Below are 27,672 nucleotides of genomic sequence, written 5' to 3' on the forward strand. Positions count from 1 at the left end.
GGGGGCGGGGTGGGGGGAGGGAAACAGGAAATTCAGCCCGAAAACCAAAAGTCAAGAGGAGTTTTCTCGCGTCAAAGGTGAGTTTGTTTGTTAGAATTCTGCTTTTAATTGTCTGTTTTTCTGTTTCCACCTCATCACTCGTGTTTGTTTCTGTCTCCCGTGTCTGTGTCTTTCCTTTCACTCCACATTTCAACGCTACAGTTGTAAGTTCCGCATCCAGGGGCATGGCTGCTCATCAAGTGACAACATTACAAACACACCGTCGCTAATGCTTCGACACATTCGATCGTGTGTTTATCAGAAATATATATTTTTTTATCAGTTTAATGTAGGTCAAATGTTACTTTATCGTCCCAGTAGGGGGGGAAATGTTTTACTGGGGTAAAGTGCTGCAACAGCTGCAGAAGAAAAAAAAACAGGTCACAAGGACACATCGTGTAAGAGCCAGAATATTAATCAATCAATCAATTTGTACTTTTTTAAAAAAAATTATAAAGTAAATCCCTCTCCCGGCATCAGCAAGATAACAGTATGTATTTATACATAAGAGTAAATGTCTGATAGAGAAGAAGGGAGCAGCAGTGACATATGAATGGAGGAGTTATTGTCAGTAATGGCAGAATACGTGAGAAGGTGTATTGTCTATCAAGCAGTCAGCTGCCTCCACGATTCACAACCCATTAATAATGCAACCCAAGAATAAAAGTGGGTTGCGTATTGCAGTTGCCCTAAAAACACTTAGGCAAAAGGCATAAAAGATGAAAAACAAAAACTGGCATTAAAACCTACAAACCAAAGTGTAGCAGTGTGATGGACGCTGGGATGAATTAGAGCTTGAGGCGGTTGGTTTAACACAGAGAACAGAATGCGTGACGGGTCATTAAGGATCCTGTGTGCTAGTCTGACCACAGAAGCTTCTTAGATTGTCTGAAGGGAAGGATAAATGCTGCGTCTTCAGTTAAAGATGGATCTCTAGTTGTGTTGTGTTAGTTTTTGTTTTGTTACACATTCCCTCTTCATTTAATGAGTTACCATGTGCAGGGGAAGTTCACTCAATTCAATTTAAAGGCTCAATAGTCACACGCTTTCTGCTGGCCTTGAAAAGTTATACAAAGCTTTTTTTATCTCCTCGATTAGGCCACTTTAAGGTATTCAAAAGTTTAAATATGTCTTTCTGAATGTCTGGTTCTCAATTCTTCGAAATCTTCTGTATTTATTTGTCTCATGAGATAGCAAACTAGGTTGCAAGCAAACAAATTTACTTTTGAGTTGCAGCTGTAAAGCATTCTCTTAGAAATGCTATTCACACTATAAACTAGCTATAGTGTAAAGTATTGTCTATGTACCATAACAGTATCTACAGCATGTTAGAGAGTTTTAACACCTCTCGTGCTTTAGGAGTTAAGGAGTCTCTGGATTATATCTTGTGACAGAACCTGGCTGCCCTAGTTCAGTTACTTTTTTTTTAAAAGCTCATTTTTGTTGCACTCTCCACAGATGGCTTGCTTTGATGTCAAGGGGAGTCTGGAGGAGGATAGCTATGAAGGAGCTGTTGGTGGAGAGCTGTCTAGTTGTGCTTTGGCAATGCTGGAAAAAGAGCGAGAATCCCTTCTCAGCCCATCAGAGAGCTCTGGTACCCTCATCAGCGGCAACTCCACAAGTCTTCAGGCTGCTGTCCCCCTCCAGGGCTACGACGTGGAGTTTGACCCGCCCCTGGAGAGTAAATACGAGTGCCCTATCTGCCTCATGGCTCTTAGGAATGCTGTTCAAACACCCTGCGGTCACCGTTTCTGCAAGAACTGCATTGAGAAATCCATTCGGTATGTTATTGTGAAGCTCTCCAAATAAAACTGAAGACATTTGTAAACACTAACCTTATGGCTCACTCTTGAAAAGTTGTCAATGTGTTATTAGTAACAGAACAATATGTACATTTTCTGAGCAGTATCTTAGATAGTGATAGATGATAATACTTTCACTGACACTAGTTTTCCTACTCAAATATAAATCGCTGTGCAGTAACTGATGATCTCCCTGCTCAGACTAAATGACTCCTCTTCTTGCTCAAACAGTGACACAGGACAGAGATGCCCTGTGGACAACGAAATGCTGTCGGAAGATCAGCTGTTTCCTGATAACTTTGCCAAACGGGAGATTCTATCACTAACTGTTTGCTGTCCAAACTCTGGTTGTGTTGATAAAATGGAGCTACGACATTTGGAGGTGAGAATTGAAGGGGTGACAGTCATTGTTATGGAAACTTTAGCTAAGAGGACAGTGATTTAAAATTAAGCTGGTTATGAGATTGAAATTATATTTAAATCATTTTAAAAGGTTAATTTTCTGGAAATTTTCCTTCAGTGTTTTCCTGTGGGCTCACTGACATGTTCCAGACATTTTACTAGGGGGCTGGTGGGAAATGTCTGGAGCAACTTAGTTGGACATGTGTGACATGTACAGCCCCTCTGTAAAATTTCAGGAAAATGTCTGGACTTCACTGTTAAAGAAGTTTTCTGCACAACAAGTGCAAATATTATACTGGAGAACTTACTGCATCTTAGTCAGAGAAACAATTGTGCACATGTTGAACTGCTGATAACTCCAGCAGACCTAAAAAGACTGTCGGGTAAAGAGCTTCATCTTCCTCTGGTGTAGACAAACAGTGTTGTACATGAGCTGCTGCTGCCCCACATAGAGTCTTATTAACTGCATTGTTTCAATATGTCATTTTCTTTCCAGAATCATTTGGCTCAGTGTCAGTTTGCGACGGCGCCTTGCCCACAGTGCCAGCAGTCTGTGAGAAAGAGCCACTTAGAGGAGCACACAACTGTTGAGTGCCAAAGGAGACCTGTGTCATGTCCTGATTGTGTGGCATGCTTTGTTTATGAGGAGAGCGAGGTACTGCTGACTCACATACTCAATTTCCATTCCTGTGTTTTTTTCCATAATTGTTCTCATAGCAGTAGTTGCATTGTGTATCTGTGAGGGTTTCTCGTCTTACTTTTTTTTGTTCTTCCCTCAGCTTCACGAGCAGCAGTGTCCCTTTGCTAACGTGAAGTGTCAGTACTGTGAGATGGATCTCATCAGAGACCAGGTGAGTGCAACAATGCCATGAAAAAAGGATCTGGTTGATTAGTTCTAATGAGAAGTAGTGAATTGTTTCTCACTGGAACTTCTCTTTCATTTAAAAGACAGGGAACCATTCCAAACACAGTCACCGTGCACGTCACAGGTGGCACCCAATGCTTCATGATGTCTAAATGGTTTTTGTTTTAGATTTAATTTACTTCTTTCTTCATTTAATTTGCCCACGATTTTACAGTAATAACTTTAATCTTGAAATAAAACCCAATTTCAGTAAATAAACATGAGTGAAACTAATCTGAAGATGTTCTGTTTGCAGATTGAATCTCATTGTGACACAGATTGCCCAAAAGCACCCATCGCCTGTAACTTTAGCACCTTTGGATGTAAGGAAAGGGTAGGTGATCAAATTCAAAGTTTCTTTTTCTACAAATCTCCTACACACCAGAAAGAAATTGTTCAATCCTTGAGAAGTCAGTCCCCAAACCAGATGTCACAAAGAAAATGTGTTTGCTTCTGCAGATGCAGCGCCATAACCTGGCTCAGCACATGCAGGAGTTCACACAGATGCACATGTGGTACATGGCTGAGTTCCTGCGTGGCTTTAGCCTCAATGGCACCACACCCAAATCCCTGTGGGCGCATGGACCTTCTGTTTCCTCCGAGGATCAAGGAGCTGCAGCATCGCTATCTTCCTCTAGTGGGCTCAGAGGGGCTTCAGGCGGCAGCATCAACTGTGCTTCGGCTCAGCCTAATGACGAGATGCAGCGGCTCAGAGAGATGGATGGACGATTGGTGACGCAGGATCACCGGCTACGTGAGCTCACCATCTTAAAAGAAACACAGGTAGGGGACGTCAGAGTCCGAGTGCTAATGTGCATTCACATGATTTGTGTAGATTTACCATTTGGCCCTTTCTGCCATGGTTGACCTTCAAATAAGCCTAATTTTCATTCCCTTCTCATTGGAAACATCTTGTCCGTAGATTTTTTTAGATTTTGTCACAATCGTCTTAGCCTCTGTTCTTTAAAACTCTTGTTCTGTCTCTTTCACAGGCAGGTCAGCTTGTAGAGCTCCGGCGTAGGGTTTCAATGCTGGAGGAAACTGTAAAGGCGCTGGAGGCCCAGCAGTGCCATGGTATCTTCATCTGGCACCTCAAAGGTTTCTCTGCCCACCTGCAGAAACAAGAAGCTGGACTCCCAGTGGTCGAGCACAGCCCTGGCTTCTACACGGGCTACCCAGGCTACAAGCTGTGCCTGCGTTTACACCTGCAGACGCCCAACGCCCCGCGCTGCTCCAACTTCATCTCCCTGTTTGTCCACACCATGCAGGGAGCTTTTGACGGGGAGCTGACCTGGCCGTTCCAAGGCACCATCCGGCTCGCCATCCTCGACCAGGGCCCCGAGGGTCAAAACCACATGGAGGTGATGGAAACTAAGCCTGACCTGCAAGCCTTTCAGAAGCCCACCATCCAGCGCAATCCCAAAGGATTTGGCTACGTCACCTTCATGCACCTGAATCAGCTGAATCAGAGAGCCTTTGTTAAAGATGACACCTTACTTATCCGCTGTGATGTGACGTCGCGTTTTGACAATATGCCTCATCGTGACGTACCAACGGTGCAGCCTAGAGGGCATGAGGCATCGGTTTCGAGGGACTAAAGTCAAACTCATATCTATGGGATTGTCATTATGCTGATATATATATATATATATATATATCAGTACAACACTTATCCCAATGTTTCAATACTGCTTAGTTCATTTTATTGGTAGACATCTGAAGGGATATCTATCTATATTTTGTGAACAGCCAAAATGCTAGTATTTATTTGTTTGCCAGATTTTGAATGCCAACTCATATTTTATTTGAATAGATATGAAGATATGATATGAAAATAGAAAAAAATACATTCATTTTATAGTTAATTTTGCAATTTATGTGCTTACCCACATGGCACCAATTGTTTAAATAGTTCATGTTCCTTCAGCTCCAGTTAAAGATGTGTTCATGCTGCCTGCAGACTGAGCATTACTACAGACTTGCTCTTTTCTTGTGGTTGCTGGAGTTGATACATTTGACATTTACAATAGTCTAAGACCTTTTTTTAAAATAATTTTTGTACCTATTCCTCTGCTAGCACACACAAGGATGCACATGTACGTACAGAGAGTGATGTCGTCCACAATCTGTTTTAAAGCAAAAGCATGAATCAAGTCTGGTCATGTCTTCTAAACAGAAGAATGGCTATGTATGTCAGATTGTTGGTTTCGTTTGTATTACTATGTTGGATAGTTGGTTGTGGTAACATGGTAAGGTTCCAAGAACTGTTCCAAGAGAGACTGAAGAAAAAGTGTAAAAGTTGGTGTATTTATGGATGTTTAAAGACAATGCAAGTTTGAGAATATTCACAGGTCTGCTTTGTGAGGAAGGAAATTCATTTAATTGAGACCGTAAACGTGGTTGTGTTTACAATAAAGCTCCACAGGGGGTTTAAAAGTAGGTCATTGTTAGGATATGGAATATCAGTTTTCAATTTCACGTGCTCATTTATTGATTTTGTTTTACTCTTCTGACCTGATTATGTCTCTGTGACGCACACTCTTTGTCAACGTGGATTTTTCTGTTTCATCAACACTGTATATTTTTGCTGAAGACATGACAGCGCAGCAGAAGTTGCTCATTGTACTTTTAATTTGTGCCTTTCACTCGTAGCTCCTGCCAAATGTGACTTATAAGGATATTTCAAGAGTAGATGTACTGTAAATCTCACATCACATACTCTGATATATCATGCTGCCTGCTAAGCTTTTACAGATGTAGATAAAGATTTTAAGCTTGCTTTATCATCGTATTGATTTCACTGTATAAACAATAGTTACACTTAAAAAATAATAAATGTTAATACAATATTAATAATTGAATGTTTGGAATCAAAGGCTGCCTTGAATTAAAGCTAAGCTAACTTCAGTAGACCATACAATGACTTGTTTTACATTCTGACAATTTACCTTATTCTGAAAAACATGTTATTAAGATTTCACATTTACGTGAGTTGCTAATAAAATATTACTTTCATATTCATATTTACATGTTACGGAGCATATTCTGATGTACATGTCAGCGTTGTTAAATACTGTGAGATCTCACCTAGGATGTTATAGTGTGAGTAAGACGTATACACACTGAGACTGAGTTCAGAAAACTTTACATGTCTTAATTTGATAATCGCTTATTCACTGATGACCTTGATTCAGGTTAAGGTCATCAGAAAATGCTGTTTACGTCTTAATCATTGGGGTTAATATCGGATTACTGGTGTAACATTATAATAGAAAAATTAGATTTTCAACTGAGGTTTATTCCTGTATGTTTTTGTCATTTTTCTGAGTGACTAATTTGATGACTTGCTCCTCCTTGTGTTTCACAGAACAGTCAGAGACGTGTTGTTAGGGTGTGTGACGACAACAGGAAGCCGCACAGGCGTTAATGTGTCCTGACATGCAACAACAGCCAAACACCAGGCAGGCATCTTTATTTTATACATTTAAATTATAGTCCGAACAAAATCCCCCTTTCCTCTCAAAATCATCTTACATCTTACAGAAGTTATATAATGTTAAATAAAGTGATTAGCTGTCCGCACACTTTCAGCCACTGTTACATTATTCATCAATATATGGAAACTTTTTGTTAGCTCCATATCCTGGGTGACCTGGTCTGACCTCTCCACTTTCCTCTTTCTCTGGTCGACTTTGAGATGCATCCTTGTTGCTGCTCGCCTTGCACCCCCCCAGAGATGCTGAAATGTAATGCCATAATAATATTAAATGCACAATAGTAACAGTGAAAGAGCTTTTTTTTTTGGTCTATTTTCACCGTAAATCACGAGTCGGTTCCTGTGTCTGGTTTTTAGACTCACTCGGAGCATTTGGAGCTTCTTTCCCACACTTGAGCGTGCTTTGAGCGAAGCACTCGGCCATCCAGGACAACACCTCTCCACAGTATCTGACCTGGAGACCAGGCAGACAGAACGGCCGAGGATTATTTAAACTGTTAGTCAATTCGAACCCTGATTTGATAGATTTTTATTACCTGAAAAAATGCAGAATATTTGTAATACAGGTGGTTTACTTTTCTGGAAACTTTATCCAAGGTTTACCTGAGCCTCCATGGATGCCATTCGCTTCTCTTGGTCTTTAAACCCACCGACAATCCTCAGCAAGCTCTGAACCCTGGGTCACAAATAAAAATCAGCCACAGCCACAGCCAGCGCTGCAGTTATCCACTATCACCACTAGGGAGTAGAAGAGCTTTAAAACAAGCTATGCTGTGGTGCTGGTTTAGGTGCAGTGGGTTTATCAGAGCCGATTTGTTGAATATTATTACATCCAGAGTATTTGACTAAATGAGATTTACTTTGAGGAGGTGCTCTTCAGTCTCTCCTCGCTGCTCTCCCAGTGCTGGCGCTCCACTTTGGCCAGGTAGTTCTCTTTCTGCACCGTCTCCCATGTGATCAGCCTCTGGTCGAGCCCCACTGGCAGCTCCCTCTCTGACAAAACACACACACACACACACAAAGACTTATCTTTCTATAGATCACAACTAAATACCAAACCTCAACCCCAGCCTGTCTTGTATCATCAGTCTCTGAGTTGCAGGTTTAAAGTAGCACCTGTCAATGTCATTTTATGATGTTTCGATTAACATATTTATAAATAAGTTTCACTCTATCAATCAATCAATCTAAATATCTATTGATCTCAAAATACTCAAAAACGGACTTTAAAGTTGTGACGATCGGACAAAATGTCCTCACAAAAATGGATTTGAACCGAGACAGTCATAGAAAGTCATGCACACACACACACACACACACACAAAATGAGGCATTCCGAAATCCAATTAAACAACAGGCAATTTCCATGGACGGAGAAGGTGAAGGCCAGAGATAAAAGCACAGTGTGTGTTTGCCTCTATTCCATTTAATTTTAATTTAACCAGATAAGCCACAAGAAACTATTTCATCTGCTTGAAACGAGGCAGAATGTCGTCACGGTCCCTGATTGGGAAAATGCTGAAATATGCAGATGGAGCCTTCGTACCCAGATGCTCCTGCTTGGACTCGGGCCGTTTGACCAGGCTGAGGAGGATCTGAGAGAGGTGGCTGATGATGATGAAGGGTGGAGCCAGCGCTGGGCGGCTGTGGTATTCCACGATCAGGTTGTATCTCTGGAACTTCCAGAAGATGTCCGTGTTGCCCTGCACTACCTGGAATGTGTAGCTGTAAGTATCGGGGGGACAACAAGAAGAAAAACACAATAAGCTGAACTCATTTCCTCAGACATATGGACAGTTGTGCGGACTCTCTCCCCTCCTGACCTGAACATGGCGATCAGCAGGTTGAGGAGCAGGACGTTGGTGACGAGAAGGAAGATCACCAGCAGCAGGATGACCAGCCAGTTGGCGTAGACGTTGGGACACGGCGGCCGTAGACCCAAGATGATCTCCTCTGAGTCGTTGGTGCAGTTAATATTAGGCATGCGAGCAGCTGTGAGGAAAGAACAAGAAGACACAAAACTATTGTATGGATGAACCGGAAACATTAACCAGAAATTGTTACCAGTGTAATCTACCATCTATTTCCTCCAGGGGGATCTGTCCAAAGATGTGCAGGTAGGGGCGGTACAGGGCTCGACGAAACACCCAGTCGATCCTGGGATCATTGGGGTGGAGAAGAGCCTGGGTGGCGACGCCGTACGCAATGAGCCACACGCTCAGGAAAAAGAGGAAGAAGAAAACATCCTTCATCTGTAAAGAAGGAGACATACTTTTATTTAGACCTCTTCAGGTCGGCAGTGTCTTTGCGTTTGACTTCCATGCTCACATACAAGCGTTTTGTTTTCCCCACCATTCTCTCCACGATGATGATTTTGGGGCCGAGCTGCTTATGAATAGCGAAGATGTGGATCAGACGTAAAGTGAAAACCATGAAGTCGATGGCCAGGACCGTCCGGCCGGCCTCATATGTGTCACTGACCATCCTGCGAAATCAATTTAAACAAACATTAATACTCGTAACAACAAATCTAAAGCCTTGTTTTTTTTCTTTCAGGGTCATTTAATGTTACCGACCTGCAAGAAACCCCAACAACGAAGAGTAAGATGGCGACCATGTCACACTTGTTCCAGTTGTCCTCCACATACAGTTTGAATTTCTTCAAGATGTTTATCTCTTCATCCGTGAAAAAGCTCTGCGTCATAATATCAACCAATCAATCAAACAATTCAAAGTGTTTAATCAGTGGGTGACAAAATATATAATGTTAAAAATGGATTAAAAATTCAGAAGGATTTAGAGATCAATGGAAAAGAAAACAATAAAATAATGTTCATAGTATAAGGTATAATAATATATAATGATAAAATATACATAATAAAAGAAACCATAGAATTAAAAGCCACATTTATTTCTCTCTCAGTCCTGGTTCACTTCTAAATCTGATGCTTTTGCTCAATATTATTTGTGAGTTTTACTAATTTAACAGGAAGTGATTTATGATCAAATTGTAAATTATTTGTATACAGTGCATGATTTTAACGTGCATCCTTCACACATTCTTTTGAAACTGTTGGCTAAAAGATTGGGGTTTGGGTTTATTGCCAAGCAGGTTGACACATACAAGGAATTTACTGTGGTGTATATATATAAAAAAATATTTATGAGACTTTACAAAACCTTTTAAAACAACAGAAATCATATAACTAAAGCGATTTTGTCTGACGTTGACATGCCAGGTCTCCTCCAGGTCAAACACTGCAGCTCCATTAAGACACACTGCAGGGAGATGGCAGGTTCACAGCCCGGCTGCTTCAGAAGCACCTGCAGCGTCCCACATTCTCACCCCTGTGAAAAGTCTCTTACACCTGAAGTGTGAGGTTCGGTGTCTCCTGTGGCCTGAACTGGGCCACCTGCGATTCCACAAAAAAAAAAAAAAACTGCATGTTCTCTTGATGGAAAAAATGAGAACAAGCTAAGAGACGTGTGCTGCTTTCATGAAGAGACAAACTGAGGCGTAGAGGCTGTGGTTCAAATCTCCACGGTAACTTATGTCCGGAGCGGGTTATGTTTGAGATAAGCATGCGAGAAAAACATCACCGTCTGACCAATCTCTTCTTTTGAAAAGTGGCATCGTCATTCGTAGACGACCCCGTAGAGCTCAGTGGGCAGATTGTGCGAGCGTCTCCTGGGAAGATGAGAGTGTTCAGAGACTGTCGAACCTCTTCGGCTCTCTCTGAAGATGTTTTATTTGAGGCCCAGCTCCTCAGCAGGAGCGTGCTCCTGTGTAGGAGGCCTCCTCCTGTCATCTTGCTGCTAGAAAGTGTTGTACTTGTGTGATGTGAAAGTATGAGAGACCAATGATATTTCAGTTGATAGAATAACTTTGAAATTCTCATGCAAAGCCATGCATTGCACAAATACAGTCTCATCTACTCATGTTCTAATGAGGGGGCACTAATATTATAAACCTTTTATTTCAGACATTTTAACAGCTGCTTTTAGCCTGGATCATAACCTGATTATATATATTATATGATATTATAGTTTGCTCTTTGTGAAATATGCCATCTGCTACAACTTCTCTGTGTTTGCAACTGCACCCTCAGAAAACCCTGGGTCGATTTCTATGTTTTATTTATATGTTATTGGACCACTTAGCTGTGGTTGTTAGTGAAGCTTAGTGAAGACATTTATGGAAAGAAATACTTGGGAGGTTTGACGTCTCGGCCTCTGATAACTGTTTTTAATATTTATTTTCCACTAGTGCAAATAATAAATAGAGGAATCTGACTTTCTCTCCTTCGATTTCCTCGACAACTTCAACTTCAAACTCTGCAGGAGCATCTCTGAGTCCACTGTTGACTTCCAGATGAGCAGCTGTGAATCTGTCCGTCCATTTACTTCAAACGTTTTTAAAACATAACCCTCATGGACATTATTGAATGGGCAAAAACACCCACACGCTTTATCCATGTTGGTCGTCACAACCATAGACTGTAAATAAAGATGGACGACGCGTCTCCACTTCTTCTCACTAACCAGAAATCAAGCCTTTAAAGCATCAAATAACTTTTAAATTTGGTCCATGTCCCATCAACTAACATGAAGGAGGCTGCGTTTATGGCAATCGAGACGCTTTGGAGAGATGTCATGTCTTCATCTTTGCAAACAGTCTAATCTGACAGCTTTGTAAGAATGAGGAGCTTTGCATTGGTACGTCTATCAGATTTAAAATGCTATTAAATCTACAGTCTCTAATCTTGTTCTGTGAGAAAGCACAGTAAGAACAGGGGCCCCGGTGGCGTTGTCCTCCCTCAGGGAAGGTATGCACCCTAGAGCCATCACTTTGAAGGCACAGGGTCCCTGCTGGGCTTGGTAGCATGCCAGCACCGCCTCAGGCAGCGCGGCTCTTTTTTTGGAAACATGAGACTTAGTTCTGTTCAGCTCAGGGACTTTCTGAGTTGCACGATGAAAATATTTGAGCTGAGGAAACAGAGCTGAAGGTCTTGTCTCAGCTGGGGCCTTTGTGCCCAGGGGAGGAAGCCTCGACGGCACTAGTGGACCTTGTTTGTCTGAACTGGAGAGACTCAGGCTGAGAGGTGAAAGGCTCATGAATCCTTAAAACCTCCAGAGGGAATGAGCTTCGTGAAGCGACTCACATCAGCTCCTCCATGAACACTGTCATGCAAACACATCTGGTAAAAATGACAGTGACTTAAAATAAGTGTCACAATGCATAGATTGATCGATGTCCATCCATAAACTATACCACTTGGACTAGAGCCAATCCCAACAGACTGAGGGTGAGAGACAGACTCTGGACAGGTCTCGAGTCCAGCACAGACAACTTTTTATTTCCCTATTGACCTAAACGGGGTCATCAAGCGCCTTCATCCACTCATCCATTCATCCTCCATCATCGATACTGCTTATCCTTTGAGGGTCAGGGGAGGGCTGGAACCAATCCCAGCTGACAGAGGCACAAAGGCAGGGTACTCCCTGGACAGGTCACCCACGTCTCAAAGGGCCAACATACAGAGACAGACAACCATTTACACTCACACCGTTAATTTAGAGTCTCTAAATAACCTTACCCCAGTCTACATGTCTTTGGACCGTGAGAGAGAAAAAGTGCACTAGAGGAACATGCTGCACAGAAAGAATTCTGGGATTTGAACCAAGGAATAGTTTGAACCACCGCACCACTATCGATGTGGACATTGATGGATGTGAACACTCATGGGATGATAAATGAACCAGTCACCTGCCGAAGTTCCTCCAGCACCAAGGTGAAGACCCAGAAGTAGAGTATTATCTCTGGGGCTCCTGGGCCAGAGGGTGGCGGCGGCCGGAAGTCCAGCAGGAGCACGTAGGTGAAGAGGCAGAGGAAGGCGAAGTACATGATGACGTTACCGAGGAACACGGTGACAGGAGCGCTCCAGAAGCGACGCCAGCGGCGCAGTAAGAATCGCCACCAGACCGAGGCACAGCTCTGAGCTGCTGGACCTCCAGGTGGAGAGTCCCTGGAAGAAAGAGTGGGTAAAGGACTTAAGTTCTTCTCGATAAATTGGAACGAGGTAAGATTACTGATGTTCTTTTAACCGTAGATGATGTGGTTTGTTGATGCAGACTGGACATTCTCCAGATTTTATGTTTTACCTTCATTAACCCCGATTGTTTTATGAGAGCTTGTGTGTTTTAACCTATTTTTAATACGTCTAATGCATTTTATTATGTTTTTATTCATTCATTTGGCTGCAATACAAATAGAAGAGAGGCATTTGACTGTTTTGCTTAATTAAGGTTGAGGTCATCGACTGCAAAGTAAACAAATCAACACATTTTAGAAAGAAATTAAGCAATGAAACAACCAAAATAAAGCTTAAGGTTTGGAATTCATAGCTACACAAGATTATTCTCAGATTACTTAACACTTAATTACTTAACTAAAGTAATTAAGTTAAGATTGTAAAACTCACAAAGGATCATCGTCGTCAGTTAACAGCAAAGCCTTTTCTGTGTCCAGACTGTCCAGCTCCACAAACTGTTCGCGGCCATTACGGTTATCAAGCTCCTCATCACTGAGACACACAACAGAATAATAACATTATAATAATAATACATTTTCTATAACATCTTTCAAAACGAGAGATACAAGGTAAAGCAGGTAAAGTCAATTCTAAAAGCAGAGAAAGCAAATTATAGAAAAGCCAGATTATACTCAAACAATGACCAACAGACAACTGATTGATCACCTGAACTTTATGAGGTTGGTCCAGATCAGCGCTGGACAGAAGAAAGACACCACGAGTTTGGAGATGGCCGTGTCGGTCGTCATCGCCCCCCACCAGATCTTAGTGAGGAGAGCCTGCAGTGAGAGTTTACAGGAAAACTCTTACAGGACCTGGATTCATTTAGTTGAAATGGATGAACCACAAGGGGGCAGCACAGCCCTTGTGATATTTCTGCCCTACAGTCTTGGGAGTACAACCATGGATGTAGGAGCCTAGGTCCTATTTGAGTTCATTAATGTTTGAATAATAATTTAAGTTCATGTATTAAAATATATTTGTGTTGATTGTGGTAAAAATCTAGCCATTGCATTATTTACAGTGAGATAATTCATATTGATAAGTTCATTTGACTTGACTTGAAATGTGTATGGATATTTGCAGGTTTAAAAATTGCCTATAGCACCTTTAATGCGGATTGATCTGTGTGCGTGGTTAAGCTGAGCGGGCAGTCACGTCAGGCATCATGGAGTGGAGCCATATAGTTTTTTGACCTCACTCGTTCACTCTTTTTATTTGTCTTTCTCTCGCTCATTTTTGTGTATCGTCATGCTGGACTGTTGTATCTTGCTTTATTTTTTTTTTTGAAGTAAATTAAGAAAACTAACGAGAGGATTTTGTGGAGTTTTTCCTTTGAGTTCGAGGTGGATAACGAGGGTGAGAGCGTCAAGCTCATGGCTTCTTTGTTAAGGAACCTACAATGGAGTTTCCCCACAAGAAAATAATTCTCATCAAATTATTTCATATGATGTGTGAACCACTTGTGCGCCAGGAGTTACGCTTTAGGACCAAGTCACGTCCATGTCATGTTTTGTGCACAATGTCAGAACCGCACCAGATTCTCCAGAAGCATGACACATGCACTGAATGATAATAGCATTGGGAAGGGCGACATTATTCCATCTGTGTGCCTTAAATAAAATATCAATTCACTGTCAAGAGATCTCTCCGCACACTAACTCCCCTGCTGACAGTGAATACCAATTAACTCTCAGTGATGACTTTCTAATCACAGGGATGTCTGTTGGGGGATATTTAGTGTGGTGAGTTGAGTCCAGTGAGCAGCCAAAATATTAATTTTTAAAAATAGTAAGCACAATCCTGGAAAAGTAAGTGCAGAGATAGAGTGTATTTCATCTACCTACTAATTCCACAAACTTCTATATGAAAAACACATCGTACAAATCATTCATTGAATCGGCTCTTGGATTGTAAATTGCCAGAGGATGTGTGGTGCAGAGTTTAGTGTGATTTGGACAAGTTACATTTTAATAGAAATTGAATAAACAGGCAACTAGCAGTCGGGGGCAGCAGGGCGCGCAAAATGTCTTCTCCTATGTCCTCAGGTGAACCACAGCACGTGGTCTGCACATTTGATTTGATTATCGTTATTTCACCGCATCCGACTGACACAGACATTAACAGGTGATGCAGATGCTCACTCTTCACTGTCATGGCAACAGCATTATTAGAATTTGACAAGTTGTCTTCAAAGTAAAATCACAGAGCTTGTTTTGCTGTAATGTTTTAGATCAAGCTGAATCAATGGGCTTTTATTTTGAAGAGCCATGAACTTTGTATTTCTTGACATAATAAACCTCTGCAATAGTCAACGTGCAATGTATGAAAAATAATAGGTAAATAATTCACATTTAGATATAACCCACACGCTTGAATAATGCTAAAGAAAATTCATTGACGATAAAATCTTCATGTAGATTAACCAGGTGGGATGAACGCACATTTTTTTTTAGCTTGCTGCAAAACAAACCACAAACAAAAGTGAGAGTTTATTGTTTGGGGAGGACTCACTAATGACAAGGAATAATTCTGAAGTAGCTCCAGAGCATCAACAGAAGAACAGCCCATTCCAAAACAGGCAGATTGAGACCAAACCTTGAAAAGTTTACTGGAAAGTCAAATGTTTTGCAGACGTTTACAGAGTTAGATAAATAGGAGCCATATCTCCTTGTTACCTGAACTCCATCGTGGGCAAAGAAGGATTTGGCGTCAGCCTCAGTGGCCAAGTTGAGGACTGTGGATCGGCTCCAGCACTGAGTTCTCCTCACCAACAGAGCGTAGGCCCGGTCTTCACTGTTGGAGTAACACTCTCCGAATACATCTGCCACGGTTACAACGGGTGCACAGAGTCAAAAATCCACACATTCAGATTCATATTTGACTCCCTATCAGCAGGATCAGTTAGTGCACGTGTTGTTATGAGGTCAGTGAACGCACCTCTGGCTTTGTTTTTACCTTTCCTTTTTTTTTTTTCTCTCCTCACACCAAACGGTTCACAAACTCACCGAGGGCAAACTGCTCGTACTTGGCCTCCTTCATGCTACGTGCAGACTCAGCCTCGGATTCAAGTCGCGCCATCTCTTTCAGAATCTTACAACCCGCCAGCGCCGCCGCAACCGCCTCGGGGCCCTGAAGGATTAAAAGAAAGCTGAATCCAAGAAATGAGTCTGAAAGAGGGATCTGAGGAATCTAGTTTGGAATTTTGGAGCGCTGCGTCTGTTGAATGAAAATGGGTGAACTTAGTGCAATAAATACAATTCTCCGTGTTAGTAGAGGTTCACTGTTTGATTTGAACATGTACATTACAGCTATACTATATATAGACATAATAACCCTGTGTTTACCAACAGTATAGATATGCACAAAGCTTTGACAGCAGCAGATTTCAACTAAATCTTGGATTTGGTCGCTGCCAGTGTGTCGGCTAAAACCCCCTGTCAGTTTGGGTCATTGATGGATTACCAAACAAGCCCAGGGCCAGAGGAGGGAGCCACTGGGGCAGAACCTCTGTGCGAGGTGATTGCTTACATAAGAATGAAAAAAAAAACACACAACAAAGACACAAAATGAGCCCATAGAGAAGTGAAATGACCACAAACAGCAGCAAACTCTCCAAAAAAAGAAGAAGCGATATTTTGTGATGTAAGCCTCATGACCCCGAGCCGGATCACATGTCGCTTTACAGACCAATAAGCACTCAGTAGTCATTATTGCATTTTTACACCAGTATTCCAAAGTATTTTCTAAATCTTTGACGATTCAAACATATTGATAATTGAATTTACTTTACTGTGAACAGTGGCAGGGGAGCTGCTTCCCTCTGTTTCCACTCACTATGCTAAAATAAGCATATCTTTAAAAAAAAAAAGAAGCTGTATTGATCTTCTCATCAATCTCTCAGTAAATCAACTTATTTCTGCTTCTTCAAACGTTCTTCAAATGTTTTAACATCAGACTGATTTCTCGTCCATCACACAAACACGTGAGGATAAAAAGAAGATGATGGTTAAAGGAACAGAGACACTGAGCAATAACCAATATATTATTTTTTCAGAGATAAGATCATCATTCGGTCCTTTTCCAGAAAGAGATTTATTTCAATAGGCCCTAGAATCATTTAAAGAATCTACGATTTATAGAGGAAGTACTTACAGGGCTTAACAAGATAAATATGTAACTGTAGCCCAACATACAAAAGCAGAGGGCTCATACGCTTCTTTAGAAAAAAAAAATATTTCATGATATTATACTGTATAATGTTAACTTCTGGGTTTATACATATGTACATATTAAATAAGAGCTATCTGGCTTGCATACGTTATCGTGCAACGATAATTGTGATGAGGCCTTTAACATGAAACATACTTCAAACAATCAAATTATAAATGCAGATATCTCGACCAGACTCCGAGTGTTGGAGCGGTTTGCAGCAGAGGGACGTACACACACAGTGAATACAATTACCATAATTTCAGATAATGTTTGAAATAAGAAATAGGAAAGGGTGACCGCGTGAGAGATTAGAATAATTGGCTCCCTTAGTTCAGGGAAGTAAAGGGGCCGTAAAGAAATGAAAAGACGCAGCAAACAAAGAGCAATTACCACTGACTGGTGTCATTTAACTAATCATACAGCATCAATTACATGTCAGGATATACTCATTAATTTCCTCAGGACTCGCTGCTGGTTTACTGCTGCTGAATATGCTGCCCTGCCAACTGGAGTGACCTTCATTTGAATAATGTTCTTGGAGATAAGATGGCTTTTTAGTTCACCTCAGTTTTTGATAAGTATGCCGTTCGCCGGGCTCTTTTATCTGGAGTGACATTTTCATATGGCGGGACCGACCTACGCTGGCACCGCACTGGCCCACATCACTCTTGTTCACACTGAATCCAGAATACAAACGAGCAGCGTGTAATTCAGCCCACTTCAGTCTGGTTTGAGTGGTGTTTGCCGATGCCAGGCACATTTAGGCCGTTATTGATTGGACCGCACAGCAGTGAGACACCAAGAGCAGGAAGTGAAAGTAGCTGACAAGACTGACCATGGCCCAGAAGTAGTTCGCCATCTGCTGTCGGTTCTGAAGGACGGCCCAGAGGAACAGATCCCTCCAGGGATGCTCACAGCGCTCCTCTAACTCCGCCAGGTTCTTCTGGCTGTGGAACAGTCGACCCTTTGCTGGCTTCTCCTGGAGCACACGGACAGAACTCTACATGTATTACATTTACACAGTTTACGGAACAAGCAAATATGACATGACTCACACAATCTATGGCGGTCCTTACTGAAGAGCCAATTACTTCCTCTGCCAAGAAGGTTATTTTTGCCTTGTTGTCTGTATGTCTGTTAAGAAGACACATTCTGTAGGAATTTCTATGATATACGATGAGGAAACAGACCTTCAGCCAAAAGACAGCATAATTATTTTGTTGTACAACATAGAGGGAGTTAAAGTATTTGTAAATGCTGAGGATGTTCAGTATTTACACAGGATTTCTTAGGATGTGACAGCAGGCTTGGTTTTTTTCAGCAATGATCCCTCTCTTCTTTTCCCCAGTGATGATGAAATTAAAGGTTCTTTGTCTCTCCAGAGAATCACTGAAGAAAAGTCTCAGGGTGTCAACAAATACCACAAGCCTCCACCAAGTTCCATCGTAATCCATTCAAACTAACATGCACACCAGCAGGGGTGGAAACAAAATGATTAATTACCCTCTGCCAAGGAGTTAATGTTTTTATTGCTGTCTGTCCGTTAGCTAGATTACTCAAAAACTACGGAACCATGAACCTTGAAGGGGTGAACTCATAATAAGCTGATCCAGGAAGAAGTGTTAATTGTCTTTCTTTAACGTAGATACACCGGTATCCTCAGCAGAGGTATCACTTCTCCAGGCGACATTCAAGTTCTTGCTGGAATCATTTCTAGACAAAAGACGTGACGCAGAAGAAGATCCTTCCAAAGTTTAAACCAATGGAAAATCTATTTAGTAGAAAAAAAGGACTTGAAAGGTGATACAGAAGGGGATTCACTAAAAACTGCCAGGACTTTATTGGTGGGATTTTATGTTTCACCCCAACGAGTGGAAGATGAGGTCACATTTCAGTGCATCTTCAACCTTTAGGCGTTTAAGAGTTTCAAAGTAGAATGTCACTCAGTGGAGCGTTAACCTCCGTCAAGGCCCAACAGTTCCCTTAAATTCAATCAAGCTGCAGCAAATTGCACAAAGTCACAGATGTCCGTCGTATAAATATGACCGATTTTAAATCATTCCCTGTGACACAATGACACCAAATGGAACCTAATTCATCAGCTGAAATTCATATTCAGAGCAGTGCGTGTGATTTACTGGGACATTTGTGACAGAGCTCACACACTCACTGTGGGAATCTTTTGGTAAAAGCCTTTGCAGGAGTCGTGGAGAAAGTCTTTCAGCACTTTGGCAACTTCGAAGAGCGTGAAGCGGGGTTTCCCTTGCTCGGGCGGATGGTGCCCGGGTGGACCGGGCGTCCTGGCGGCTCCGAGCAGAAGCTGCTTCTCCTCGTACTTTTTCAGGAGCAGGTTCTGCAGGAGGCTCTTCTCCGACACAGACCAGTACAGCTCCTGCAGACGACCGTAGGTGAGGAACTCGCCCAGGTTCACGCCGTTGTCCACGAAAAGGCGCACAAAGTCTGGTTTGTCGTTGATCAGTGCGTCCATCATCACCTCCTCAAGGTCACATGCCTGCAAAGATCACGTGTCTGTGAGAGTTTGTTAAATCAGCCGTTGTCTCTTCTTCATGAAGAAGTTGCAAAGGAATTACAAAATGACATCATGCATAGGTCAAAAATACTTTTTCAATGAGTCCGAAAGTCAAAAGACAAGACCTAAGGTTTATATTGGTCAAAAAATAATTGCAGGAAGGACGTCATCATGATGTCACTATAAGCTCAAAAAACGGTGTCATACAATATAATAATATATTGTATGACACCGACACAGTAATATTATGTAATGTCATATCGTGCAAGCAAAAAGATTAGAGACAGATCTACTTTTTTTTTTTAAATATTTGAAGTACATTTTTTACGATTGAACTTCACAGTGAATAAAGGACAAGTTTTCTTATTTAAACCTCTAATGAAATGTCTCTGTACGTCTCTCACCTTCCACTCCACGTCTCCATTGAAGATGTCACTCTTGGCAATGTCCACCCTGTTCCAGGCCACAGCCAGCTTCAGTTCGTCCAGGAAGTCCTGAGCCTCCTGACTCTGGCTCTTACAAGCTGACGAACACACACATCACACTCATCACACACAGGATTTCAAGGAGGTTTTGCAAGTTTCTTGATAACTCATCCGTCAGAGGAAGCACTTTACCCTTGACGAGAGCTTTGAGAATGACCGTGTCCAGCTCGGAGCTCTCTTGTTCCGGGTCGTGGACGGTGAGGAGATGCCCATGATCGAGAATCTTCTGGATCTGATCGGCAGGTTAACAGATATTCAAGAAATGTGCATTTTTCTTTTTGAATTACAGCCCCTTCATTGTCAGCTTGAAAAGAGCACGTCATATTATTGGTATTTTTCCCACCTCCTTCATAATGTTAATTAGGTCACCGCATACAAATTTTCAAGATAAGGATGAAACATTAGCATTCATTACATTCGTTTCTCTCACTCTTTCCCACTGTGCCCCATTTCTCTGGCAACGCTCGAGTCTTGTGATGTGTATATCTGTGCATGTGGCTGCCTCCATGCTGTGTGCACATGGCTCTCACCAGCTTGACCCAGTTACTGATGTCTGTGCTGTGGTGGGCATTTGGAAAGGTGTCCAGCAGCAGCTCGTGAACGCTGTCTGTATCCCAGCAGCCCCTATTCATCAGCGTGACGAGGATGTCAGCCACGCCTCCCGATCCGGCCAGAATCAGCCATGGTGTCGAATTGCCAATGCCTTTATACATCCTCTGCAGAAGGGGACACAGTGTGCAGACGAGTAGACGAGCTCATTGTTTTGACTTAAAAACTTCGGCAGTAAATATCAACAGAGGATTGAATTGATCGGTGTAAGACGTTGTCTCTAATCTGCTCAGATATGGGTCTAGTTATGCAAATGAATGGGCGTCTTGACGGGCTTCTAACTCGAAGAGATTCGTTTTGTGTAAACAGAAAGATTTGATTCACAGTCTGGCTCAGGCCTGCGACCAAAATTTGATTCAGAGCCCGAATCTTTAACCAGCGACCAAAGTCAGATTATGCACATTCACATGAAGGAACAGATATAGGAGGTGGCCTTGTTTAAAAATCTTGCTAATTGCTTAATGAAATACAACTTACTTTAAGGATCCTGGGCTCCCCATGAACCAAGAGACACAGAACAGGGATCTCAAAGCTGCCGGCACCTGAAAGCACCAAGAATTCATGATACTATAGTTTGCATCCAAAGTTATTGCCGCTCTGTTATTTCCTCCCGCTATCGTGTGAGTGATGCATCCATTTCTCCTGCCAACTGCAAAACAACCGATCTCTGCCCAAAGTGGTTTTTCCTACTCATGGTGACAAATAGCTTTATTTCACAGCTTCCTCTTGCCAGTTGTGAGCAGTTAGACTAAAAGGACGATGTTACCTGATGAGATTGTTAAATTTAAGCAGTTTTGGAGGCCTGAGGACAAATATAGAATATGTGGTGGAGAAGAGAGTAAAAAATAAACCGGCGTTTTTAAACATTTGTGCAATAATCTGTTATGTTGTGAACACTTAGAGGGTCCTGAGCCCAATAATGTGGGAAGCAATATATCACTATATCCATAAAACTTATGCATGCATAAACTTTAAAATGAGGACCTGAGGAACGAGTATTATTCTATTAGATGTAAAATAAACTGCTTTACACTAAACATTCCCAGAAAAATAAAACATCAAACTTTTCACAGTGGTGGCTTCGAAACGTAGAATTACATGGTATCATTCAGGTTATTTTTTTCCCAGTGGAGCTTTATTGAGAACAGGTCCCTGTATTGTTTTTTTCCCCGTAATCATGAGTGTGACTTTTGTTTCAGCCAGCTCCCAAAAGGGAAGTCAAATTATCTGCAATTATCTCAAAAACTGGCTTCACAAATGTTTTTTTTTTTTAGGAAGAAAATGCATAAGAGACATTTCTTAGACCTCAAGATAAACATGGCGAGAAACACTGAGTGTAAACAGAACTTGTTTGTTTATAAGGAAAACCCCCCCGAAAAGTACCTTTGATTACTCAGACACGTCGTGAGGTTGTGTATCTTAGAGAGTTTTTTTGGTTTGACAGCAGATACTGAGGCGACTGAGCACATTCACTCTATTCCTGTATTTGTATACAATTCTAAACCATATGGTTTTTCCAACATATGAAATATGAATCAGGCTCTTCTGAAGCTGCCAGCGTATGAAGCAGCTACCTGAACTACAAACAACGCCACAGTTAAATAATGGTTAGCACATCTATTATTGAACACCATGAAAGGGACCATTTGTCAGAATGAGTACTCCCACTTTCAATATTTAAGCACATTTTACAGTTTATATTTCTGTTCATTTTATATAAGAAACAGCCAACGCAGGACTTTAACATTTAATGGAGTCATTCTGTTTTTTTTTTTATTATTGCCACTTGAGGAAATGATTCTCATCCTATTACTGGATCCCAGAAGTGACCTAGAGGGCTTTACCTCCGTAGCCGGTGCGCTGGAGAGAGATGTGCTTGAGCAGCTTCACCCTCATTTCACTGGTGGCTCCCGGCCGGCTGGGATCCTCCTCCACCAGCACAAAGTGGGAGTGATGGCTGTCCAGGGAATACACCGAGCCATGCGGCAAGTCCTGCGGCTTGTACGCAGCTGGCTCATCCACCTTGAGATGCAGGGAGACGCAGACATTGCTGCTTTGCTGTTTTTTGGATTATCTTTGTGTGTGTGTGTGTGTGTGCGTGTGCATGTGCGTGTGCTGAAACCTTGGCAGTGAGCAGAGCCTCTCGGTTGTGGATCATGTTCCAGGGTGCGATGCCAATGGCCACTACACGTACTTTAGAGGAGGTGCTGGCCAAGGAGTGATCTCTCACCGCCTGGCCCAAGTGCTTGGTGATGCCGAAACGAAGCCCATTAGTCAAAATCCAGGCCCCTAGAGAACAGAGAAGAAGATGCATATATGTGTGTGTGAGTGTGAGTGTGTGTGTTTGTGTTTTAGACAGTCCCTGTGGAGTCTAGGAAAACTCAAAAGAAATATTTACTATGTTGGAGAGTTGCGTTCTGGTTTTTCTATAAGCAGCTGGTCTATTGATGATGCTAATTAGACGTTAGCCCTATATGGTGATAAAGCATTCAGTGTTAGTCCTCCTTACATACATTAAAATAAATGAAAAAATATTTTAATAATCATGCACTTTAAAAAAAAACACATGAAAAACTATAAATAATGTATGACAATTATTTTATCTCTGTGATGTGCTTCTGTAGTGATTCAGTCAACGGAGGGCCCGTTAATGTGACCTGTGCTTTGTGCAGCCTTCACCAGCCCCTTCCTCAGCGTGTCCCTGAGCCACGGCTTCATCTGGGTCAGCTCGTCTCCTCCCACCAGCGCCACCACCAGGTGCGGAGGAGCCAGGCCCCACTCCTCCATCATCATCTGGTAGATCAGGACTGGGTCCGTGTCGCTGGACACCCTCACAAACTGAACAAACGAGTTGAGCAGCATCAGGGCGTTTATTCTCCAAACTCACGTTACACAACCCACAGCGTCTCTCATGCAGTCTGGTCTTCACCTTTCCTCTTTTCTTAGTGGAGCCAGTGAAGTCGATGTCGCCCACTCTTCCAGCTGCCCAGTGACTCCTCTCCCTTTTCATTTTGCTGGCCAGGCCTCTGGCTACTTTCTCCAGCGTTTCATCCGCCGTGGAGCAGCAGGAGCAGCCCAGCAGGACACTGACAGACACAGAGATACAGTCAGTTCTACAAAAACACAAAGTTAAAAAAAGATCCACCTCCTGAGGCTCAGTCTCAGGTGAACTGCTCACCTGGAACATCTTGTCCTCTCACTTTCCAGGAGTGGAGAAACTACTGCGAAACCTTCCAACGCAAACTCAAGACTCAACTCTCAACTTTTTAAAGTGCGACTAAATTAATTTTCAGCTGAAAACCGAAGTGGATGGGTGATAGGTAATGTTGTTGATGGAATTCAGTTTGATTTGTATAGTATTAAATCATAATATACTTTATCTTAAGGCACGTTACATAGAAGATTGAGACCTGGAGGCAGGTGACGTATCTGGTCGTCTCAGCATCGGCCACCTACACAACGGCCAAATCGACCCGGGGCCACCACAGCCTCGGCCTCCTGAAAATCCCGGATGAGAGAAACCCCCCCCCCCCACACTCCTACAACCCTACACAAAACCTCAGCTACAAAAGTGCATGTGCTGCTTCTGGAATCTAAATCATTTACGAGTTGATCTTCCAGACCAGAGGCTCTTCGGCCTGAACTTGAAGGTGAAGTTTTTCTTGAATCCAAGATTGATTTCCTCATGCAAATTCATAATCTATCCTACAACCATCTTAATGTTTTAACCTGCAGTAACATCAAAGAGGCGACTGTTCTGGTTCTGTTTGCTCGTTTGTATGTTATCAATCAGGAGATTAGCTCTATCAGCGTTAGCGGTACAGTAAAGCTGTGGATCAAGGGAAGAAAAAGACAAACGCCACCATGTAGCCATTAATAAATCCCTTTTAGATAAGTTCCTCCTCAACAGTAGAACAAATATTGACTCCACAGAATTGGGAATGATCCCAAACGCTGGTATTCTTTAGTTTTTTTTGTTTACATGTAATTTTATTCTTCTTTTGCTTGACATATAACTGAATGAATCTCCAGTGTACTTTAATATTCCCTTTCATCCTTAATTGGGCGGCTCATGTTGAAGTAGATCCAGATGCAGACATGGATTAAAAATCGAAACACGTGTTTGTCTCTTTGAAAATAACTAATTTGTATGATTTAGTCTCATTGGAGGTACTTAAATTGCTTTATAGTTTAATCTGCTGTATCGAGGATGCAGCGCTCTGCTTTTCTTAATATTGAACTTTTTATTCTACAGCTCAGGAACGATGTCCCGCTCTCATGAATTATTTAAATGGGAAACTATACTTGGAATCAGTTGAGGCCTCTTATGGTCTGTTAATCACTGGACTGATCTTTTTTCTGAGGATCTGATTATTATTCTTTTTTTCACCTTTAACATTGAATGGCGCTGTCATTCAGATAAGAGCTTTGACCTATGGCGGATGTCTTGTATAGATTAGTTTATGAGTCATTGGTTCGCCACACACACACACACACACACACAGACCTGTGCTCCTCCGACCACTCCAGAACATCCCCGCATCTCAGGCACCGTGTCTGCGGCTGCAGCGTCCCCTTGTAAACAAATGCAGACAGAGATATAATGTCCAGGTTTTTCCTCTAAACGCTTTGTGACTCACTAACAACTCACTTATCACATATGCAAAGGTCCTTAGAAGTGGTCAATGCAAAATTATCAGGATTTTCATCCTCGCCTCATATGCAAAGAGCTTCCTGCCTGACGCTTGAACTTTGAAACACAAATTGCTGTCACTCATATGTAGTAGATGACATAGGTGTATATATAGAGAGAGAGAGAGAGAGAGAGAGAGAGGGAGAGAGAGCATGAAACATTTAGATTTAGCTCCGACGAGACCCTTTACACATAAAACCCTTCTTGTACAAGTGTGCACAATGTGGTTTGTGCATTGTTTTAGCCACAGTCCATCTTTCTCACAATGATTCTATTCAGAAGAATCCATGACTCCGACTTCAGAAGAAGAGACTCATTCATTTTTAATAAGATTATCCCTTTGCCTGAGTAAACGATGACTTTCATTTGCCGGCCTCATTTGCATCGGGCACTTGAGCTGCTGGTGAAAGATGATGAAAATAAAAAAGTGCAACACAAGCGTGTGTTTCTTTGACAAAAAGCAACAGACTCCCTGTGCACCTTGAACTAAAGAGAAGTGTTTTAATAGAGCGGTGGCGCAGTGGTTAACACACACGCTGAGAGTCATTTAGTGTGTAGCCATCTGTTCTAATGTAAGCGAGCAGCTTGTTGTGGGAGCTTTTATTTGACTGCAAGTCTGGGTCGGGGAGAGAAAAGACGACTGGGTATGCAAACAGGACGATTTGCTTGCAAAGGTAGAGGGAGGGACGGCGAGCTGTGCTTCATGATGAACTCCTCTTTTCTCATGAAGACGAGAAGCTGATCTGGGACGTCTGAGGCAATTTGTGTAACTAAAGCAGAAAGCCAATACACAGCTACTTTATATGAGTGAATGTAAATCTGCAAACTGTAAACATGAATCGCTGGATAATAAACACAGAATAAATGTATATATTTACTTATAGAAAAACTTTGATTGATGTGGTTCTTCAATGATTCTCCAATATTGAATAAACTACTTCTGGCCTGGTGTTTTTTCTTTTTGTATAATGCAACATCAGAGTTAAGATTTATACATAAAAAGTTTTGATGAATATAAATATTCATTCAGGACAGGATTATTGTGAAGAAATACTGTATCTACTGTCTTATAGGTAAGAAAAACACCAAACCCACAACTTGTGCTTCATCTTCAAGTCCAAATCTTCAACTGTGTAATTATATCCTCCATAGAATAGAATTAATAAAATCCTATTTTACATTAAACAACACATACATTAGAAAAATACATAGAGTAGATGCAAAGCTTTAAGTTTAAACACTTATTATAACCAATATTTGTAGTATTCTTTCACATAGACCTGTTTAAACATGTGAAACACTCACCAGAGGTATTTCTTTTCTCTCCTGCATGTCTGAAAAAGATCAGCTCCTCCCGCTGAACCACACCTGTGCGGGCCGAGGGTGCGTCTTCCTTCCCATCCCTCAGGTGAACTACCTGGGCCACGAGGAAGTGGGTCAAAGGTGGGACACTCCCTCCGGCCAATCCCGACGCTGCCTCGTCTCCGTTAATTTGCATGTCGGTCGGCTGCTGCACTTTCCTCTCATCAGGACCAAATACTCCTGCTGGCCAAAGACACAAAGACACCAACATGTTTATACAGAATCAGACAGTTTTATAACATAAATTTAAATCTCAAAATGGTGGAAAGTGGAACAATTATTAAATCTCTCTATACCCGGCTCCCGTTCTCAGGCTCATGGATGCCTAACACGAGCGAGTATATCTCTGCAATTACAAGGTCTATATAAATAATCCTGGTATCTGTATAAATAGCACTTGTGAGATTTTCATCATCACCCTGGATCAGAGTGAATTAAAATGAAACACAAAATAAATGAAAGATTTCATTTTCACCTAACGGAAGTTCACAATCAAAGATGCAGCCTGCAGCAAACTTTGACATAACTATCACTTTGGGGATCAGGGTGTTGAGGATCAGTCTTTGTTTAGTTTGTCATGGAGACGTCTCTGTTGTCTTTATCTTGTGCACCTCGAGCCAAGTTAAACAACTGAACTGAAAACATCGATGAGCGGAACATTTCCAGACTGTTTGGAATTTTTTTTTTCATATTTTGGGGGAAATGATGACCGTGTGAAGGTGTGAATCCAGACTGTGGTTTCACTGGGAGCTATAAGAGTTTGATAAAGTGAGTGAGGACAGGACCTTCCTCTGGTTCATCTGTGCAAGTTAAACAACTTATGTTTACTTGTAGAAATAATTGCAGATCACAATAATCACAAACGTGATTTGAGTTTCGAAGGCAAGCGCAACAACTAGAACATTTGTACCAGAACTCCAACCTGCGGAAACTCATCTTCCAATGGGAATGAAAAGCAATTAAAGCAATGACGTTTTAATTACTGTGGTCTTGACCTATTTGTAACTTAAAGAAAACCTCTTCTCCTGATTTGAACCAGTTCA

At 41.9% G+C, this 27,672-nt stretch overlaps 2 protein-coding genes across 2 annotated transcripts; one reads left to right on the forward strand and one right to left on the reverse strand.

Annotated features, from left to right (window-relative positions):
• The first annotated feature begins 3 nt into the window (after nt 1-3).
• Nucleotides 4-6,170, forward strand: traf6 (TNF receptor-associated factor 6). The gene is made up of 8 exons (XM_020099497.2): nt 4-77; nt 1,498-1,820; nt 2,073-2,223; nt 2,740-2,898; nt 3,023-3,094; nt 3,404-3,481; nt 3,607-3,930; nt 4,140-6,170. Exons 2-8 carry the CDS (start codon nt 1,498-1,500, stop codon nt 4,743-4,745), a joined length of 1,713 nt encoding a protein of 570 aa, XP_019955056.1. The 5' UTR covers nt 4-77; the 3' UTR covers nt 4,746-6,170.
• A 456-nt stretch (nt 6,171-6,626) lies between these two features.
• trpm5 (transient receptor potential cation channel, subfamily M, member 5) lies at nt 6,627-26,675 on the reverse strand. The gene is made up of 26 exons (XM_020099451.2): nt 26,573-26,675; nt 25,082-25,149; nt 23,504-23,660; nt 23,232-23,412; nt 22,697-22,863; nt 22,419-22,596; nt 21,052-21,116; nt 20,496-20,681; nt 20,098-20,197; nt 19,885-20,003; nt 19,121-19,462; nt 17,786-17,929; nt 15,744-15,867; nt 15,414-15,559; nt 13,402-13,514; nt 13,126-13,227; nt 12,411-12,669; nt 9,220-9,338; nt 8,996-9,128; nt 8,721-8,895; nt 8,467-8,635; nt 8,190-8,368; nt 7,504-7,636; nt 7,247-7,319; nt 7,007-7,097; nt 6,627-6,886 (listed from the first exon to the last, which is right to left on the reverse strand). Exons 1-26 carry the CDS (start codon nt 26,597-26,599, stop codon nt 6,750-6,752), a joined length of 3,687 nt encoding a protein of 1,228 aa, XP_019955010.2. The 5' UTR covers nt 26,600-26,675; the 3' UTR covers nt 6,627-6,749.
• Nucleotides 26,676-27,672: the final 997 nt, after the last annotated feature.

The sequence above is a fragment of the Paralichthys olivaceus genome, chromosome 1, assembly GCF_024713975.1.
Source record: "Paralichthys olivaceus isolate ysfri-2021 chromosome 1, ASM2471397v2, whole genome shotgun sequence".
Taxonomy (NCBI): domain Eukaryota; kingdom Metazoa; phylum Chordata; class Actinopteri; order Pleuronectiformes; family Paralichthyidae; genus Paralichthys; species Paralichthys olivaceus.

Bases quoted from the DNA above. Each gene is read 5' to 3' on its own strand.
- trpm5 (XM_020099451.2), bottom strand. From the start codon at position 26,599: ATGCAGGAGAGAAAAGAAATACCTCTG. The intron at 25,150-26,572 runs GTGAGTGTTTCA...TTTGTTTACAAG, and splicing joins AGAGAAAAGAAATACCTCTG to GGGACGCTGCAGCCGCAGAC. The intron at 9,129-9,219 runs GTCGGTAACATT...TTGATTTCGCAG, and splicing joins GTTGTTGGGGTTTCTTGCAG to GATGGTCAGTGACACATATG.
- traf6 (XM_020099497.2), top strand. From the start codon at position 1,498: ATGGCTTGCTTTGATGTCAAGGGGAGTCTGGAGGAGGATAGCTATGAA. The intron at 3,095-3,403 runs GTGAGTGCAACA...TTCTGTTTGCAG, and splicing joins TGGATCTCATCAGAGACCAG to ATTGAATCTCATTGTGACAC. The intron at 3,931-4,139 runs GTAGGGGACGTC...TCTCTTTCACAG, and splicing joins CCATCTTAAAAGAAACACAG to GCAGGTCAGCTTGTAGAGCT.